Source organism: Anopheles darlingi, chromosome 3, assembly GCF_943734745.1.
Source record: "Anopheles darlingi chromosome 3, idAnoDarlMG_H_01, whole genome shotgun sequence".
Classification (NCBI taxonomy): Eukaryota; Metazoa; Arthropoda; class Insecta; order Diptera; family Culicidae; genus Anopheles; species Anopheles darlingi.
The window spans coordinates 34357756-34376550 of NC_064875.1; the positions used below are offsets into that span (position 1 = coordinate 34357756).

At 42.9% G+C, this 18795-nt stretch overlaps 2 protein-coding genes across 2 annotated transcripts; both read right to left on the minus strand.

The window, feature by feature from the left end:
• Nucleotides 1-1674: 1674 nt before the first annotated feature.
• LOC125955760 (prestin) lies at nt 1675-9053 on the minus strand. The gene is made up of 7 exons (XM_049686910.1): nt 8699-9053; nt 5392-5843; nt 5172-5284; nt 3801-4147; nt 3623-3724; nt 3151-3554; nt 1675-3077 (listed from the first exon to the last, which is right to left on the minus strand). Exons 2-7 carry the CDS (start codon nt 5424-5426, stop codon nt 2057-2059), a joined length of 2022 nt encoding a protein of 673 aa, XP_049542867.1. The 5' UTR covers nt 5427-5843; nt 8699-9053; the 3' UTR covers nt 1675-2056.
• Nucleotides 9054-10734: 1681 nt separating this feature from the next.
• LOC125955759 (carboxylesterase 5A) lies at nt 10735-15056 on the minus strand. Its single transcript, XM_049686909.1, has 5 exons — nt 14755-15056; nt 13217-13444; nt 12066-13145; nt 11555-11994; nt 10735-11483 (listed from the first exon to the last, which is right to left on the minus strand). Exons 2-5 carry the CDS (start codon nt 13328-13330, stop codon nt 10880-10882), a joined length of 2238 nt encoding a protein of 745 aa, XP_049542866.1. The 5' UTR covers nt 13331-13444; nt 14755-15056; the 3' UTR covers nt 10735-10879.
• Nucleotides 15057-18795: the final 3739 nt, after the last annotated feature.

Genomic DNA, 18795 nt, shown 5'->3' on the forward strand with positions numbered 1-18795 from the left:
TTCTGGGGAAGATTTGATCAAAACTATCGAGAAAGGCAATTTTGCAAAAATGTACTTTTTGCGGTGCCCATCGTAGCGACGTGCTGGGTCATCTGAAACATACAAATGGGTATTTTTTTGTTAGATTATAAGTTTATCCAGGTAGCCCCGTTGAGTTTTTGTTAAAATTCCTATTTTTCGATTTTTGGCAGATTTTTAAAGTTGAAAAAGTGTTACTTTTTTCGATGTTGCCTCAAAAAACGAGTTTTAAATAATTAAAAGAATTATCAAAAAAAAGTATCAACAATTTTAACAAAAACTTGACGGGGCTACCTGGCAAATAGTGTACAGATTAAGTGTTCAAAATTTCAAATCGATCGGACCAGTAGTTTTTATGCTACGATGGGCACCGACTTTGAAAACGCAGATTTTGGAAAACGTGATACAAAGTCGAGAGATGCGTTAAGCCTTGTATGAAACTCTGTTTTTCAAAAATCAATATCTTTGTCAGTTTAGCTTCGATTGATCCCAAAACTTTACACAATACTCTTGAAAGGATAAGCACTCATAAGAAAATATAAAAAGTAAATGCGAAGAATTAAAATAAAATACCGAAGCCCCCCCTTAATCGAGGCAAGTTAATTTAATGGTTTACCATTTTTCATACCGAATCGAGCTGATAGGCATGTTGATTTTTTTTTCAATTTCCCCTTTTATTTTTCCTTTTCATTTCCTTAAAATTTTCCTTAAAATTTCATTATTTAGATGAAATTATATAAAAAGTTAAATAACGCAATTATGATATAAAACACACCAAAACGACTATTGAGATTTTCGGAAAAAGAATCATATTTTTTTTTTATTCTGATTGGTTCTCAAATTTGGCGTCGATCAGCTGATCCTTCAAGGTCATGTTTGTTGTTAAACCTGTTCGATCATCGAACGATCATCTTGGCAAAAAAAAATCATCTTTAGAGGAAACGACCGAAAAGGATCATCAAAGACTCCAGGGTTGAAGCCCACGAGCTTTTTTCTGAACTTTTTTCTGGTTGCTGCTGCATGGGACAAACCCCCGGGAACCGTGGCCGGTATTAAACGGAGACGAGTGGTCCGGTAACATGGTGAACCCTTTGCTAGTGACACGGGTAGAAAGATGCGATGTAATTCCGATCAAGCCAGAGCGTTGGAGGCGGTGATGTTGATATTGACCAATAATCCCATGATTACAGTAGATACCACCAAAAAGGATGTGATATTATATGGGTAGTCAACTGCAAATTAAAGTAGGTCGAGTAAAAGTCGTAGAGGTTATACGTCTAGTATACGTCCAATATTGAGGCAACATACACCACAAAATGCTTGAAATTTACAGTTTTTTTTAAAGGTGTGAAGCATTTTTGGGTTTTGTTTGATTATTGCTATTGTTTGCTGATTATTACTATTGATGCCACGTGATTAAAACAGAGGAATCGATCGATTAGAAGACAAAATTCCAACTCCATTATCGCCAGTTACCGTATCTCATAGCAACGAACTACTAGTATAGTATAGTTTATCATGAATGGGCAACCTCTGTTGCTAACTACTTGATACGATTCCGAAATTGAACTGTTTCGTCTGACCCTTTTTTCGGATGCGTATGTTTATCATGGCCGTGCTTAAAAAACATTGATCTTTATTTGCAAAAGAGTCAACTACTTAATCCATCACTATGGTCCTTATCAGTAACGAGTATAATTTGAGTTATTCAATACATTTTTAGAATGTTTTGCCACCAATACGAGCGACATGGTTGTTTATTGTTTTGTGTTCAAACCCGCGTTGTACCTTCAATGAAAGAAAACTGTTCAATTCAAGGAAATTAATGGGATTTCTTTTGCAGCCGAATCAATGTGAGTGGTTTGGTTTTAGCAGCCTTTTGAGGTTCCTCGGTTTTCAGGCATCACTAATCTCTAATCATAAGACATTTGCCGCATATAATTGGAGCAGCTTCATCCAATTGATCATTGCCGCAAAAAGGCACTATTGGGAATATTGCTTTGTTTCTTGAGGTTTTGTTGCAGCTGAGATAATGTCGTTATACTGCAGAGCTGGATCCTTGCGCATAAAGCACTGCATCGTGGATTGTGGGGAAAATGTTAAACCCTCCTTCTCCGATCGCTTCCGCATGCAAAAGTCCGTCGTATACACAGTCAGCCGGAGCAGCCAACAGTAACGCTACATTTACCTTTTCGAGCTGAGTTTTAATTTCCGTCAGCATCTTACAGGCTGCAGTATCGACGTGCGGAACACTACTCAAATCAATGATGACCGTTTTGGTTGCCTGAAGTCCTGTCGATTCGCCATTGTAGCGTGGAACAAGTGATACATTTGTTCGTTGCAACACCTTCGTTTCTTTGTACAACGCCTTCTTGAAGGTACTCTTGTTGGCAAAGTTGATCGCACCGGTGTACTTGAAGATCTTTATATACGGTAGCTCTTCAGCCCGCTGATGGCTACCAATGTCTACGTAAATAGCTGTATCGGGTACCGTTCCCAGCAAGCTATAGTAAGTTTTCCAGCCCTTCACATACAACGCAATTAACGAAATGACCACGCCGATGAGCAATCCAATGTCGATGTCAATAATGACGACTGATAGGAAGGTTACACACCACACGAACAGCTCAAGGTGACCTTCGCGGTGAAACTTCTTAATATGATAAACCTGCACCAACATTCCTTTGAGGGCAACCACGATGATAGCGGCTAGGACACAGCGTGGCAAACTTTCAAAGTACGGGCCGACCCATAGCAGTATCACCAGCATGATGAGGGACGAAAATACTGCAGCAATTTGCGTTTTTCCTCCCGTTTGGTGCTGAATGACGGACCGCGATAGTGAACAAGCCGTGGGGATGCAGGAGAAAAACGATCCAACCAGATTGGTAGCACCAAGCGCCACAAGCTCCTGGTTTGGGCGCACCTCATAATTATCCTTCTGGGCGAAGATCATACCCATCGACATGACGATCGAATATCCAACGATCGTGACTGCTATACTATCCACGGCTACAGCCTTGATGAGAGCCAACGGTGGAAACTCTGGTGCTGGAAGACTGCAACGACAGACCGTATGAAGCATTAGAATCGGTCTGAGCATCCTCATTATATACTCAGGACACTACTCACCCAGTAGGTATAGTACCAACCAATCCAACGTCATAGTTAGGACCCAATCCGATTAAATAAGATACCACCGTACCACCGACGACAGCGATCAATTCAGCAGGAAGCGGAAATCGACACTTCTTAGAGAGCCACGGTTTCACCATCTCGTTCATGCACATCATGAACAGAATCACAACAATAGACGTATAGACCGCCGTCAGGTTGGATTTGGGGGATTCTACAACGATGGCACTCAACGAAAGTATCACCTTAAAGGCTCCTTTGTAGCGTGGAATCGAGATACCAAGAAGGTCTTTTACTTGTGTGACCATCACATGGACGGCGGCCGCCGTCGTGAAACCACTAACCAGCGGTTCTGATAGAAGAGACGATAGCATTCCCAGTCGAGCCACGCTCATCATAAACTGAAATTGAAAGAAACAAATTACAAAAAGTTAAGTGCTGTGTGCGATGTACAATATGAGTAACTTACATAGAATATTCCTGCCACAAAAGAGACGGCTGTGGCTACCTGAATCGGGGTGTAGAAAACGTCAGCTGGTACTATATCTGGTAGCACGTCTGTTCCATTCGACTGGAAAACAAATAACCACGGGAGGGGCTTCTTAATGACAAAGTTCAGTTGCAAAACGGATTCAAAACGAACTTACTGCCAGCGTTGGAATGGGTGTTGCATAGGTAGCGACAATTTTCGCTGTCATCAAACTGGTCACAGCAAAAGTTCCCATCGAAATATGACGTGATGTACCGAATACAGCATACACGAGACAGTGGAAAAATGCCATGTATAGTCCAACATTGGCCGCCACTCCTGCGAGTATACCATACGCCATACCCTGAGGTATCTGCAGAACGGCTACAGTTAGGCCAGCGGTCATATCACTCAGTAGATCATTCTTCAGGGAGTAATGCGGTAGCCATTGCAGAATTGGGAAGAAACCTTTCAGTGTCGAAAGACATTTGACGCTGCGAATTGAAGATCCAATAGAGTCCAGCGCTGGATAATGGTAGAAAAACGACAAAAGAGTTATAATTATGCTAGATTGTAGTAATTACACAGTTTAAACACAGACGAGGTACGTTTAACGATTTTGCTACCCATGAGCAAAGAATATAATGCGAAAAAATGATTTCGAAGGAGGAATAAAGATCCCCTCGTGTAAACCGCAACCAATCTACAATCTCCTCAGGAATGACCCCGGACGTTCAATCAATGGCTGCATTATCTTTAAACGTTGTTAATCGTACTACTCAGCAACACGCAAAGGTAAGGTGGGCCAATAATGTCCCAAAATCGTTTACAACTTAGTCCATTAGATTATGAGTACGAACCCATCATAATCGTGTAGCTTCCTTATCTAACGTAAGGTCCATAGCTATTGCACGGCACGCGGCAATAATACCCAATCTGGGGATCCTATGCAGAACTGATCTACGCTAATGCCGCCTGTTGCGCGCGATGACACTGCTGGTTATCCCAAAGGGCAGGTGGTACCAAGCAAATACTAAGATCGTCTCACGTCATGACCGACCCATATGTGCCGTCAACAGCTGGGTGGATTTCATAAGTTTAAGCTAATATTTGCTTTAGCAATTGGGCCAGTAACTGGCGAAAGGCGAAATAAATCCAGCCGTATGAATAGTCCGTATGAATAGTTGAAGGTTTAAAAATATTAACTATCTTTTGGCATGTTACCAGCAATGATGGGACGTCAGAATATAGCAAAAAATAAAATAAAAAAAACTATCTCAAATCCTGATGGATGTGGCAAAAAGTAACGATGAACTGTGCTAATGAGTGTGGGGAGAATCGCGTGATTTGGTCGTGATTGCCAAAAATGGGATTGTAAGTATCAAACATAGCTATTAGCACATTAGCAAAGTGCTAAGAAGTAAGATGACCTACACTTAGCGTAGTATATACAATGTTTGGTTGGGTGCTGTAGTGTTATCTGCTGGAAGAGAACGCGAGAGATCGCGCCATAACACACGGATGCAACTCGATATCGGCATACACTTACCGGTCGGCTTGAGCCGTTCGTATTGCGAAAGCTGATTAAAATCCTCCTGCTGCAGGCACTGGCGGCTGACGAGATACGTCTGCTCGTTGAACTGAGGCTTCGCTTTCGTCGATCTTCGTGATGGTTGGAGCACAGGGAGCCACGGCCGGATGAAGCAGCAGTACAAAGAAAACAAAATTAGATCACACGCGCTCGGGCGACGGGAAAAATCAACACAAACCTGCCATCCTCGATTGGCGTCTTTTGATTGATCATTTTTCCTGGCGTACAAGCAAAGCACTCAGCTGCCAATGACACTTTCAGCTGATCGTGCAATACACCAGACTACCGGGGCAGGAGTGATGGTATAGTTGCACCGACGCCACTGTATGGTTAATGATTATCAGTAAAGCACACGCGCCGCTACTTGCATAACGATAGCTCGGGTGCGTTGCTGCATGCACGACAAAGTAATAACGATCACGATCAAGCACATTCACGATGCTCACAAACAGTAGTAACAGCGCACATTGATAGCACGATGAGTTTCACCCGATGAACAGCTGTAGTCACTTGGTAAAGGGGTATTTCCCTGCGGTTCTTGCCCTATAGTGATGGCCGCACCAGTGCGTGATCCCCGCGTGTTTCGTGGAGCATTGAGGGCGACCGCCGCGATTGTTGGTCGATAGTGTTCTGAAAAGTGAGAAGTCGAGAGTAGTGTGACAACATTTGAGAGATGTTTTCCAAGACTTGGGAGAGAGAGCTCGGCGACGAAGACGATTACGAGTAAATAGCTGTACAGGGTGTATCGAGAAACAGTTGATGGTACGATCATCCTAACTATTTTAATAGCAAATCGTTTGAATCTCTGATCATTCAGTTCAATTGGGCATAGTACATAGATGCTGATACGTTGTGCATATTTTAAATTTTTGCTCGATTCTTGCACAGCACTCAACACCGGCCAATGGTGAACAATAGCTATAGTGATGTAAAAAGGGAGAATTCGAAACAAAGATAGCACGTGAAATGAAGATAAGTCACATCTCCATACAAAACATAGCGAATGGGATCCAGTTAGGAAACTGCCATCTCTTAAATATATTCCTCATAGATGCGGTGAATTTAAGTGACTTCGAAAGGTTCATATTACTTGCAAAACGTATTGTTCAGGGCATAGTATATTCTTTAATTTTGAAACAATTATCTACAAATGAAACGATCATTCCTAATGGTGTTTACTTCATCATGCTAGAAGTTTACTAAAAAATAATTATATTAATTGTTTCTGATTTGCATTGTCTTTTAATTTGAAACTTCACCATCGGAATATATGGAAAATATGTGTAATGTTGGTAAGGTAATGATAAAATTTAAAAAATGAAATGCTCTGAATGTACCTGCGTGCGAATTGAGTTATTTTACCGAGTTAGAACTGTTATCAAACCCTGGGGTGAAATGTTAGAATTATTTTCTGCTACTTCCGACATGTTGCATGTATCACATGCCTGTAACATGTTGTTAACAAACCAGAACTAAGAAAACTGGTTACAATTTTACGGCAACGGAATGTGTATCACTTTCACATTGTCACCCTGTAAATCCGGATGAGCGAAGTGAGGTTGAGGCAACTCTCATTTCAAAATTCGCAGAGAGACGCATCATCACTCCACATCGGGCAATGATTAGGCGCTTCAACGACGATGCGGTCATGGGTCGTTTGAACTAGCAGCTGATTGAGAACGCTTGGGCAGGGAGATAAGACGGGTTGTCACAGCGTTCCAGTGCTTAGATAATATTTTCACTTTCGATTTGATGAACTTTTAAATGTACGACATTTTCATGACGATGATTGATGATGAGCCTTCCTGCCAGGAGGTTATTGACTGCCACCAGAAGATCAATATCAACCGCCACATGGCACTTGTACGTACCTTACGATAACGGTAACTGATTCAATGTCAATGCCGTAAAACACGGATGTACTGTTCATCGATCGCCCTTGGACTTGGTCCGGTTGAAAGACTACGTAATGGCAAACACCTGCCATCGGCGCCGGCTATCCTTCAAACAGATGGTCATCGTTTGGCGTTCAAGTACGGTCAAACACCAATGCAATTCTGATACAGTGTTCACGTGATGCAACAAATGGCTCAATTGTTTCTGAGGAATCGATGATTTAAGCTCATCGTATTTCCATGCTGCCCAACAATCGTTTAATACGAGCATATTAATTAACTGATGCTATGTGAATGTCATGTATAATTGATCAAATATTTGCATACCACAGGCGACGTGGACAGTTTTTGATGGTACTTTACCCTGGCAATTGATTGAGGAACGTTGGTGAGAAATGATTTAGATGGCGAGGTTATCATCAATTTCAATTGACCATACACGCGCTGTTCTTTTCTGCAGATGTTTTCATCTGCGATTCGACGTTTACGGTTTGCTTGATGTGATTGGTACTCAATTCTATTAGATCAAGCGTCAATCATCAGAGCCCACAAGATGTTAAATGAAGAGCGCATAGCTGTAACTCCATTCAATGAACATAATGAATACAACCTCGAATTTTTGTTACCATCCTGTTAAGCGCGTACACCCATACTGCTAAATTGATAGTGAAATCAGAAGAAATTCAACTGATGCCTTCAAGATTTTACTACAAAACATGTATTGGAAGATTCTCCGTGGTATTCTCCACGTTGTTTGTACTATCGGACGTTGTTCGTTTTGGATTTCTCGTGATTGCATTGCAGGTCAACAGAGATTATAGCGTACCTTTGATATGCTGTTATCTGTGAGTATTTCAGAAACCTCCCGGCTAACAGTAAGAGAGTTCAAAAAATAGGTAGACTGCCTCTGGTCCCTCAATTCTCGTATCATGTTATACGCGGGTTCATCATTATTAATTAATTTTGAATTCTAGAACACACATTCCCTGAAGTACACACACGTATAACACTGCCTATGATTGTGTTATCACCACTTCACACTGCTCTCGTCCGCTCACTGTATTTTAGATTTCGTGAACACCAAAAACACCAAGCTACGGTGCTAGAGCACGCTCGCATTAGCCCGTTGGTAAATTCCTTTTAGCAAAACCCGTGTCTCAATGCGTGATAATTCAGCAAAAATCTAACCAAAACGAACATTTCGATCGCCTGGTATTACCAACCGGTGCCAATAGACTGAGAGCGACGCGCTACGATTGATTTATCAACATTCAGTGGCACACAACATGTACGTCATCGGTTGTGATAATAACTGCTAATCGATAGGATCTCCCTCTCTTGTGCGTTAGATATCGGATCGTCACCATCGTAACCGAAGATAACGGGCTAATGTATTTGCAACAGGTTGTTGCCACTTCACTGGCATTTGGCAGCCAGTCTGGCAATATTTGGGCAGTAACAGATAGAGTATAACCTTGGCTAAACCTTGTGATGTAACTAATGCAAACTGTTTTATCTCCTACAAATGGCATGACCTTGAGCAAGATGCCCATCTGCTCTGGGCAAATCAATAGTAAACGATTTACATACCCGCTGTGTTTCGACGATTGCTGATGAATCCAATGAGAGCGTTTCTTGCTGGTATTGATTCCTTGTCCAGTGCTGATGATAGGAGTCCGAAGCAAAACGAAACGAATCACACACATTCACAGGAAATCGTATCACTTTCAACGAGGGAGCAGCATGGGAAACCTTCCAACTGAGGACTAGCGTCTTAGCCGCACGATATGTTTCCCATGCCCACAGCGGTTTATATATGAAAGCAATCGATCTGCAGAAGGCAAATTTATATAGCTGCTGTTAAACTTGCGTGAATTCACGGACCGCGACAGATCTCTTTTAGTATCAGCTGTTAATGGGCGACGTTTTGCCCGCCCATGAACGATGTTGCGTGGTACGTGTTGTCTTCGCGAACGACCGGCAGTGAACTGTCAACTGTAGAACACGCGCTGGCGCACTGGGCCACTCCGGTAGCAAGCTGTTCCATGTTTGTTGCCTCTCCCAACTCTATCTCTTGCAACTGAAATGGCTTCTTGATAGAACTTCTCTGTTGAATGGGAATCGCCTACATGAGACCGATTCGAAGACCTTTGAATCAACGGGAGGCCGTATGAGAATGAAAAACGGAATTCTGAGAGAGCGCATTCTGTAGAGAGCAGAAGAACGCTCTTGGAACAATATTTTTCCGGATGTCGGTGACCCTTGTTTTAGGATTTTGAGAGGGATATACTTTTACAGATAATTTTTTTAAATCTAAAGCACAGGTATTCCTTACCGTGCTATACTTCGAAACATGTTCAAGAGTTAGTGTTTAAGGAATAGAAAAATTAAAAAAAAAACAACAAAGGCCGACCAAGGCTTTCGTCCGGATATGCCGACAGCGTGTGATAACGGGATAGAAAAAGGGTCAAACAAGGCCGAACATGCATATCTCAAGCAATCGACAAGCGGAAATAAGTTGTCCCAGTCATGCTTGTTCCGTAAACGTTTCATGAGGAAGGTCATTTTGTGTACCCACGTATTTTCTACTATTCCTATTTATTGCAGTTTGTCCCTCAAACAAGAACGTTTGTAGCAAAGTTCCTTCAATTTCTACTTTCTGGCATAAAGAAAGAGATTTCAAAAGATGTTTGACGATTTCCAGCCATTAAATCATTACTCCTCATACAAAGTTAACACTTGATGCTGAACAACGACTCATAAAATAGATATCAAGAGAAAATCAACCATATTACCCACGTATATCAACTTATCATGATAGCAGATTTACGCGAGATTTGACCTTATAAAGTGCTCATTTGTGCGGCTTATTGATGACGAAACCATACAACTTTTCATGGTCGCAATTTGAGGTAAATATGTTAAAAAACACAGCATATACAATAATTCCGTGAAGGCATGGCTTCAAAATAGTAATTTTTTAAGGTCCATCGCACCTCCTAACAGAAGCAGCTTTGTAAAAATCGCTATGTTCCGAATTGTAAAAATATTTTGTTACATACTCAGTTTTTCTAGGAAAGTATGGTCAATTTGACAAATTTAATCAGCATTTTCCAAGCTGATGTATCCATTTCAGTTTTATCTGTTGGTAAATGATACTTTTTTAATCCGGAAGACCCCCTCTACCTTAAATCAGTGGTATCAAAACTGCCTGATAGGAACTCACTGAAACAGCCATCAACAACAGTTCGATCTAGTCACCCGCGATGCAAAGAAACAAACAGCCATTAATAACCACATGACGGTTTATTATAACCTCTCTTACTAATTAATCACACAAACTTTATTATATAAACACACAAAGCACCATGTTGCTCAAGTGGGCAGTTTTTGGCGGCGCGTACTGCTGTCTGGTTGAAAGTGACTGGCAGACAGTTGATAACGCCAGTTGCGCACCTCTTGATCATGCTCCATCTCTGCTAAAATGGCAACCGGCGGCTCACAAGGCGTTCGTGACCGATGCGTCCCAATCACGTTTCGATTGCTAGCACTAACTCCACTGCCATCGGCCGTACCTCGGCTAATGCTTTCACTGATCTTTCGGAAGTTTTCGCCGTATAGTGGATTAGTACGAATGACACGCTCCTGGGTCCTGATCCGATGGCTGATGCCCGTAACCTGAAACTCATCCTCATCTCCCATGCTGCTTACGTCCGGCTTTTTGCGGCGATTCTTCCGATCAAAGAGGCTCGATCGGAAGAAAAACTTATGTCATAAGATGCTCGACAGGCTTTTGTTGGTGTTCTTTTTCAGTATGTATACGCACATGCACAGCACTGCCAGCAACATGCACACCAGGGTCAGCATCGAAAAGAACGCATGCTTGTACTTGGACGCCGCGGCCGTTTCGCGGAACAAATCCTGCTCCTCCTCAAGCGTAAGATCGATCCGTCGGTTGCGCAACTTCTCCTGATTCGTTTCGTTTACGATGTGGCTCAGCTTGGGCAGGAACTCGTCCCAAAAGCTATTGATTTTACGCAAATAGTAAAAGTACTCGGAATCGCGCGCGTTACTAAGATATACTGCGCTTTTCGATGTCCGCGAACTCTCTTGGTCGGCCTGAACGTTCGAGTTAAGATCGTAGGGGTTCTGGGGTGGTGCGACAGTAACCACGTTTCCAGCCGGAACGCCACCAGTGCCATCGGCGCTGAGCAACTTCTCTTCTATTTCTTGCAAATTATCCTCGAATGTGTTTTCCAGCGACGAGTGATCGTTTCTGTGGACTGTTTCGGGCTTTGCCGAAATTATTTTGATGTACTTTAGCTTCTCTGTATACGGCGTCCACGAATCAAACTGACGGCCAGGAGTAGGGTTTCTGAAAGATAAGCAACAAGCACCGGTAGAGAATTCACATGGAGATGACGCACTCCGGACCAATGTACTTACCCGCCTTTAATGAACTCGGCGAACAATGATCGGATTTTCTTGCATAGCTTATCTTCCAGCTGCGTTAACCGTTTCCGTCCAATCTCACGGTACAAGCTAGGGCCCATCAGGAAAGGCAAATCGGACGAATGCGATGCTCCACCGAAATAGTTGATACGTCCTCGCATGTCCATCGAGTTGGGATGGTGGAACAGGTACGCATACACAGGGCCAGTAGCTTGGGACGATCGAGTCTGCTGTTCGGCGGTGACATACTCTGCCTCGACCGTACCGATCGCGATCAACTTTGGCGGTGGCTTTGGAGTACTGAACATTTGCACCGTACGGTAGAACGGTATTTCGTGGCGTGTTTCCGACACGAGCTTCACTAGTGCCCGTAGATGATGGGCAGTTGTCTCTGGGATTTGATCGAAGAAACGCCAATTGATGGTTTCTCTTATCTGAAATGCAATTACCGGCGATGAGATGGAATTAAATTGGGACAGTAATTGTACAGGTTGTGCGGTGGTACCTGTTCTTGTCCAACACCTTCAAAGTGATACTGTTCGATAATATTTGGAAGCAGCGTTTCGTTAATATACTTCCTCAGAGAAGCGTACCCCTGACGAGCCAGTTCGATCCACTGGCTGGACAGGAAAGCTGCCTCGTTGCTGGTAATGCCAAACATGATCGGCATGTCCTCGTTCACAAGTGCCTTCGCTTCGTGTAGCGTTCGAGGATCATCCAGTACGTAGCGATCGCCAATCGGTAAGTAGTGATCCAGAATCGGTCCAAGATTCATGGTGTAGTTCCCGTTGCGATAAATATACTCGTAGGCTCGCAGTAGATCGTAGACGCTTTTCTGCTGCAAACACTTGTGTATGTTACGGCCAACGTCGTAGTTGCAGGCCAGAATCTTAACAATCTCCTGCGAAAGCCGGTTATCCACGTTCACCGCCGAGTACGGAGAGTAGATCGTACCGGACATGATGATGGCACGCGCGAAAAGCCCTCGTGCCCTGGGACTCACCATGTGGGTCATCACATTCGGCGCACCGGTACTACCGTGGCCAAGCAACGTGACCCGATTTGTGTCCCCACCAAACTTCTGTATGTTATCCTTGATCCAGACCAGCGCCAGATGCTGATCCAACAGGCCGAGATTCCCTGGGGCATACTTTTTAGCCAACGACAGCCATCCAAACACGTTGCTTCGATACTGAACCGTCACTACGATGATGCCATCGGCTGCTAGATCGAGACCACTCGCTCGGTTAGCATTCCAATCGAATGCCATCTCTTCGCCGGTGATCATCACTAACACAGGGAACCCTCCGTACCGCATGGCCGTTTCCGGTATCCAAATGTTAAGATACAGACAGTCTTCACTGGTCTCACGCGATCGATATTGGTTCCCATTGCCAAGATCCTCGTAGCTGTTATTCTCTAGCTGTGGACAGATGGGCTTGAAATCGCGCGCATATAACGTTCGATTCCATCCCGGACTCGGTACGGGAGGGGCGAAACGAAGTTCGCTTGTTGGAGGTTTCGCATAAGGGATTCCAAGGTACGTATAGATCGGTATGCGTGATGTTTCCGGGAACACTTTAAGCTACAAAAAAGTTATAGGAAAAAAGTTACAGAAAGCAACAGTCTAAGGCGTGTAATCTATGAAGCACGTACCCCAACTAAAGTGCCCTGCCCGAGCACGACGGTAACATCTTGAATTTGACCACGAGTCAATCCTGCTGCAACTACCAGTAGATAAAGTACTAGTTTTGGGTGAAAAAACTGCATTCTGTAATTCAGTTCGTGTTGCTGTGCATTACGTAGAGTGAGCCGCTGAATATTCGAATCAACAGCGGAACGAAATTCATTTTCTATTCGATACTCCGGATGACAAGCTGCAAGCTGAAAGTGAAAACCACATGATCTACTCAGTGTCGCAAACATATCATTACGAGGCTGGCACAAACATTACGCTGTAGTTGTGTAGGTGTACTGTATGCCCTGATTAAACCTAGGGACTTATTCACTCAAAAGATGAGTTTAATGCGCGTTTTTTTTTTGTTTTGCTTGATATGGATGACAAATTCAAATGATTGCACTGCGATAGCCTCCGTACGGCGACGCCGAGGTCGAGCTTGGCGGAGAGACAAGCTAACCGAACAGTTCCATTTGATTGCGAAGAATCATGCAAACCAACGAAATTTGATAGCGTGGACTGGGGGAAACTCTTTCCAATAGCAACGAAAACATTGCCAAAACCATATCTCAAGCGGCTTTTTATGCGTGAGGCCGTTTTATGCTTGGCATCTGTCACGAAACAAATTAATTAACCTTTCCAGGCTTGGACACGAATAACCCATTGAAACATGGGGACAATTAGCTTATACTTGATATTTCATTAGTTCTGCAACATTCGGAACTTATTAGTGATACTATATGCAGACTAATTAATTAATGCTCATCGTCTGAATAGTGTGGTCTTCCTGTGTATTGCTCGTGTTCGTGAAGCTGTATGCTAACAAAACGTATGCATCGTTTGAATGCATGCTCGTAAGGTTTTTGGATACTAGTTGGCTTATTCCAACTAGTGATTAACGATACCACAGGTTATGTTTGCAGTCATTTCGTGTCATTGGAAATGTTCTGATAGACATCAATCAATCAACCGCCATCAACCACCAGTTTCTGTGAGGCTGGTAATACATTCTAGAACAACGCATGGTGCATAGCTTTGCGGTCAAATGAAGGTAAAGCAGCCTCATACGCTGGAAAAATGTTTGGACGCAGATGAACGAAAACGATGATTCCGGTCATGCATTAACATGAAAATGGACAGTGAGTGAGGCCGTTCGGAATGGGAGGAAATAACAGAACAATTTTCTATTCATGGCCCCCGTGTATGTTGGCTGCTTTTTACAAAAATGTTGCACTCCTATTCGCACTCTGGCGATCCACCAGTCCACTTCCGTGATACATTTATTTGTCTCGCTCGCCACGGTTAGGGTGACAATGACTGACCCAGCGCGGCTGCTGGACCGGTGCCGGTGGATCGTTCTGGTTGAGTGGTTTCCGTTCTACCCTGCCTCTTGGGAAACACTAGGGATAGGAGAATTTTCCAGTTCCAACAGTTTCACCATAGAAGGGGGTTGTTTATAAATTATTTTTGATAAATATTATTAGTGGTGATCACAGTGTAATGATAAGTTGTTCACCTTTTAATAAGCCACTATAATTCTATTGCTGGGTAGTCGCCAGAATTTGAGATATTTCAAATTTCGTCATTACACAAGACTGCTTTTCACTATTTTGAGTCACTATTTCTCATGCTGACTTAGACCATTGGTCATCACTTAAATCACTGTGACTCTTCCACACTCAGCACGTTAACCGCATTAAAAATGCGCCGTTTCGGTCTGGCGATTTACGCCCGATGATTCTTGTCTTGATAGCTTTAAAGATACACCATCTTCTTGTCAAGGTCAAAAAATAACACCACAAAAACACAGACCGCCAAAAGTGCCACAGGAATAATTCAGGAGTAAGGTGGAATTTTGCACTGGTTGACGAGCGTTCTGCTTCCTTCTCATCGCAACATCCGAACAGTGACTGAATCGAAAGCATGAATGATCTGTTGTGGCGACCCTTTGAACCGGGTTCGTAGCTTGTTGTTCATGCTGGTTTCCCCAACAGCGGAACTCGACGACCGGGATGTGGAGTAGTTTGGATCGCTTGGTAATCATCAGTGATACAGCTGGGTGAATCGGAGAGGGAGTCGTACAGAACAAAAGTTGTTTTTCACACAACCCGTACTGGGGCGTCCGTCCATGCCGATGTTAATATGTGTTGGTGATTGCCTTGTTTCCATGGTAAACCAGTGACGTCACTGTAGCAAGTGTGAAGCACGTGATGCTTGAGGAGGAACAATTCACCGGCAGCGTTGTCCTCGCATGCCCAAGATTCAATTGCCATTGCTATCGATCATGGGGAATGTTTTCTTTAAGGGAGAATTCTGGTTAATTCGGGTAAAAAAACTTTAAACTAAAATAATGTCATATTAAACTACAACTTTTCAGAAGTATTTGGTTCTATTTTGGGGAAGATTTATTAAAAACCACGTTCATGGCATGGCAATCTAGAAGGGCAAGTTTGCAAACATGTACTTTTTGCGGAGCCCATCGTATCTACGTGCTGGGTCATCAGAAATATTCAAATGAATATTCTTTTGTTAGATTATAAGTTTTTATTCAGGTAGCACCGTCGAGTTTTTGTATATTTTCTCGTTTATCGATTTATGGCAGTTTTTTGATGTTGAAGAAGTAATGCTGTTTTCGATGTTGCTCTCCGAATCGATGTGCGAATAGATTGATTTTCCGCCAATAAAGAACAAACCTTTCATGAGCGATGAGTGAATCAAACGATTCAGATTTGATGCAAATTGGACCATGGGAAGTATTTTAATTAACGCCTCGAACGTCATCCAAAACTAAATTGTAGCATTAAGGGGGGGCTTTGGTTATTTCGAGTCCAAAAAAGGCTTATTTTTGACGATTTTTAGTGCAGAAACCATCCAATTTAATTTTTCAAGTGAAAGTAATATTAAACTACAACTTTTCAAGAATATTTGGTTCTATTTTAGGGAAGATTTATTCAAAACTACGTTCATGGCATTCAATCTAGAAAGGCTAGTTTGCAAAAATGTACTTTTTGCGGTGCCCATCGTAGCCACGTGCTGGGTCATCAGAAACATTCAAATGAATATTCTTTTATTAGATTATGAGTTTATCCAGGTAGCCCCGTTGAGTTTTTGTTAAATTTCCCATTTTTCGATTTTTGGCAGATTTTTGAAGTTGGAAAAGTGCTGCTTTTTTCGATATTGCCGTAAAAAAGACACTTTACATAATTAAAAAAATTATTTTAAAAAAAGTATCAACAATTTTAACAAAATCTCGACGGGGCTACCTGGCAAAGAGTATAAAGATTAACTGTTCAAAATTTTAAATCGATCGGTCCAGTAGTTTTTATGCTACGATGGGCACCGACTTTGAAAAAGTAGGTTTTGGGAAACGCTGTTCAAAATTGCGAGATGTATTGATCCTTGTATGAAAGGCGGATTTTCAAAAATCCATATCTTTGTCAGTTTTGCTTCGATTGATCTCAAAATTTCACACAATACTCTTGAAAGAATAAGCACTCATATAAAATATAAAAAGTAAATGCGAAGAATTTAAATAAAATACCGAAGCCCCCCCTTAAAACAGGTCTTTTTGACGCAGGACCTTTGTTACGTACAGAAATATCTAGCAATTAATGAGAGACGATCGCGAGTGATAACGATGAATGGAAAACCGATCACTTTTTCCGCTGGACGCAAGGCTACCTGAAAGAGAACTTTTTCCATCCAGTTGGCTTTCCAGCTCCTAGCCAGGAACTTCTCTATCTGGTTGAGCATGGCATTAAACTAGGTCTCCTCTTGGATGGAATACTTCCCTCACACTAAGTTATCCGGATCACGATTTGGCTTCGAAAGTATCACCATTGACGCTCAAGGAGGTCCTTCAAGGCTTCAACAAATCGGAAGTACATTATCTTACTTGTGCGAGACGTCTTGCCTTCTTCTTTAAAGGAAAGCCTGCCTTTTCCGTCATAAGTTGTAGAAAAAAACCTCGGATCGGCACCGGTTGGCCGTATGGCTAAAAGGACATCCCGGCATGGAGCTGGAGCAGTTTTTATTGAATAAAACAAGCCTGTTGAATTTATGTTGAATTGAAATTGTGCTTAAACGATGCTCGGTGTATCGAATTCATTGGTCTAGACCAGAGACAAACGCTTTTTGTTTGGTCGTCGCTCGGTTTCTGTTGCAAGCAGTCTATCAGTCCTCGCAAAAATGCTGAGAATGCTACTCTTCCTGGTTTCCTTGATGGTCGATGATACGAATCAGATTTAACGATCCCTCGGAAAGATGAGACGGTACAGACGCCTGGAGCTAAGGAATTGATGCGCGGATCAAGCCGGCAATAGAACTGGTGGTATCCCAAAACCGATGATTTCCCAGAAGGGCTTGTTTAAGGAAAGACTGGCGACTGGAACCAGTCTTAGCAGACACTACGCTATCATATCCGAGAGGATGTAGTTCCTGGACCGGAGTGAACCGCCTTTAGGGCCGTCGAATCTGAAAGATAAGGAACGGTGTTTCTGTGCTCCAAAACTGACCGTATCGGTTTGAGGGGCAAGATCTTCCGCCAGCTTGTTCTTGAGTTCCGTTCGGGCAGAAAATCTTGTGTTCTGTTCGGCAGAAAAAAGTTTGTTTGGAAGGAAGCATCTGAATTCAAAAGAAATGAGGTGTTGTATAAGGACTGAAAGCACCTTATTGTAATGGTGAAACTCTGAATAATAAGAGTACTCTAGAATTGTGTCGTTCAAAGGAAAATAATCTTCTGAAAAAACAAATATCCACAATTGAACATTAACAATTAACAGCCAGTTCAGGACGATTAGAAAAAAGGGCAACGACTTTTGAGCGTTTTTTGCTTAGACTGTGGTCTGGCTCTATCGGAACAATCCTAGGTGCACCCAAAATAGTGTGGGCTGCGGTCCTGGAAGTGAGTCGGCGGAGGGTCCTCAGAACGGTGTTCGTCCTTCTGGAGGTATGGTTCGAGGCTCTAAGGGACCTAAGGGCCGGTCGATCGATCTCCGCCTGACTTTGGGGCTCTTTGAATATGAAAATCTACCCTTGTAAGCCAGAACGGGCCTTGCCGTACTACGCATCCAGGATGCGAGGTCTCTCTGGTATGGCCAAAGTATGGTGAAGGGTTTGGAATCCTCTTTCCATGTTTTGGGAAGACAGGTGAAGACAACGGAAGTAAAGCTCTGCCACGATGAATGAATCTCGGATGTCCGGGTGTGCAGTTTCAGCGCACAGCTATATATTTAACAGAGTAATTTTCAATCTAACCACCTAATAAAATAAATGATTAGTTTTTTCGAATAAGAATCAATAACGGGGTGGGGGGGGGAGAGGGGGGGGGGTTGTTATTTGTCGGGTCCTAAAAGGGTTATTTTTGACGATTTTTAGTGCAGAAACCATTAACGGTTGAATTTAAATTTGGTTTTCGGGTCGGTTTGAAAGTGCTGAAGCGAGAGCTCTAAACGCACGAAAGAGTGAGCGTGTGCATGAACCACACCAGTTCAACGGGTAGATGGCGCTGTGCCGTCTCGGGCGTCTTCGGCTTTTTGAATTTGAAACGACCGTTAAC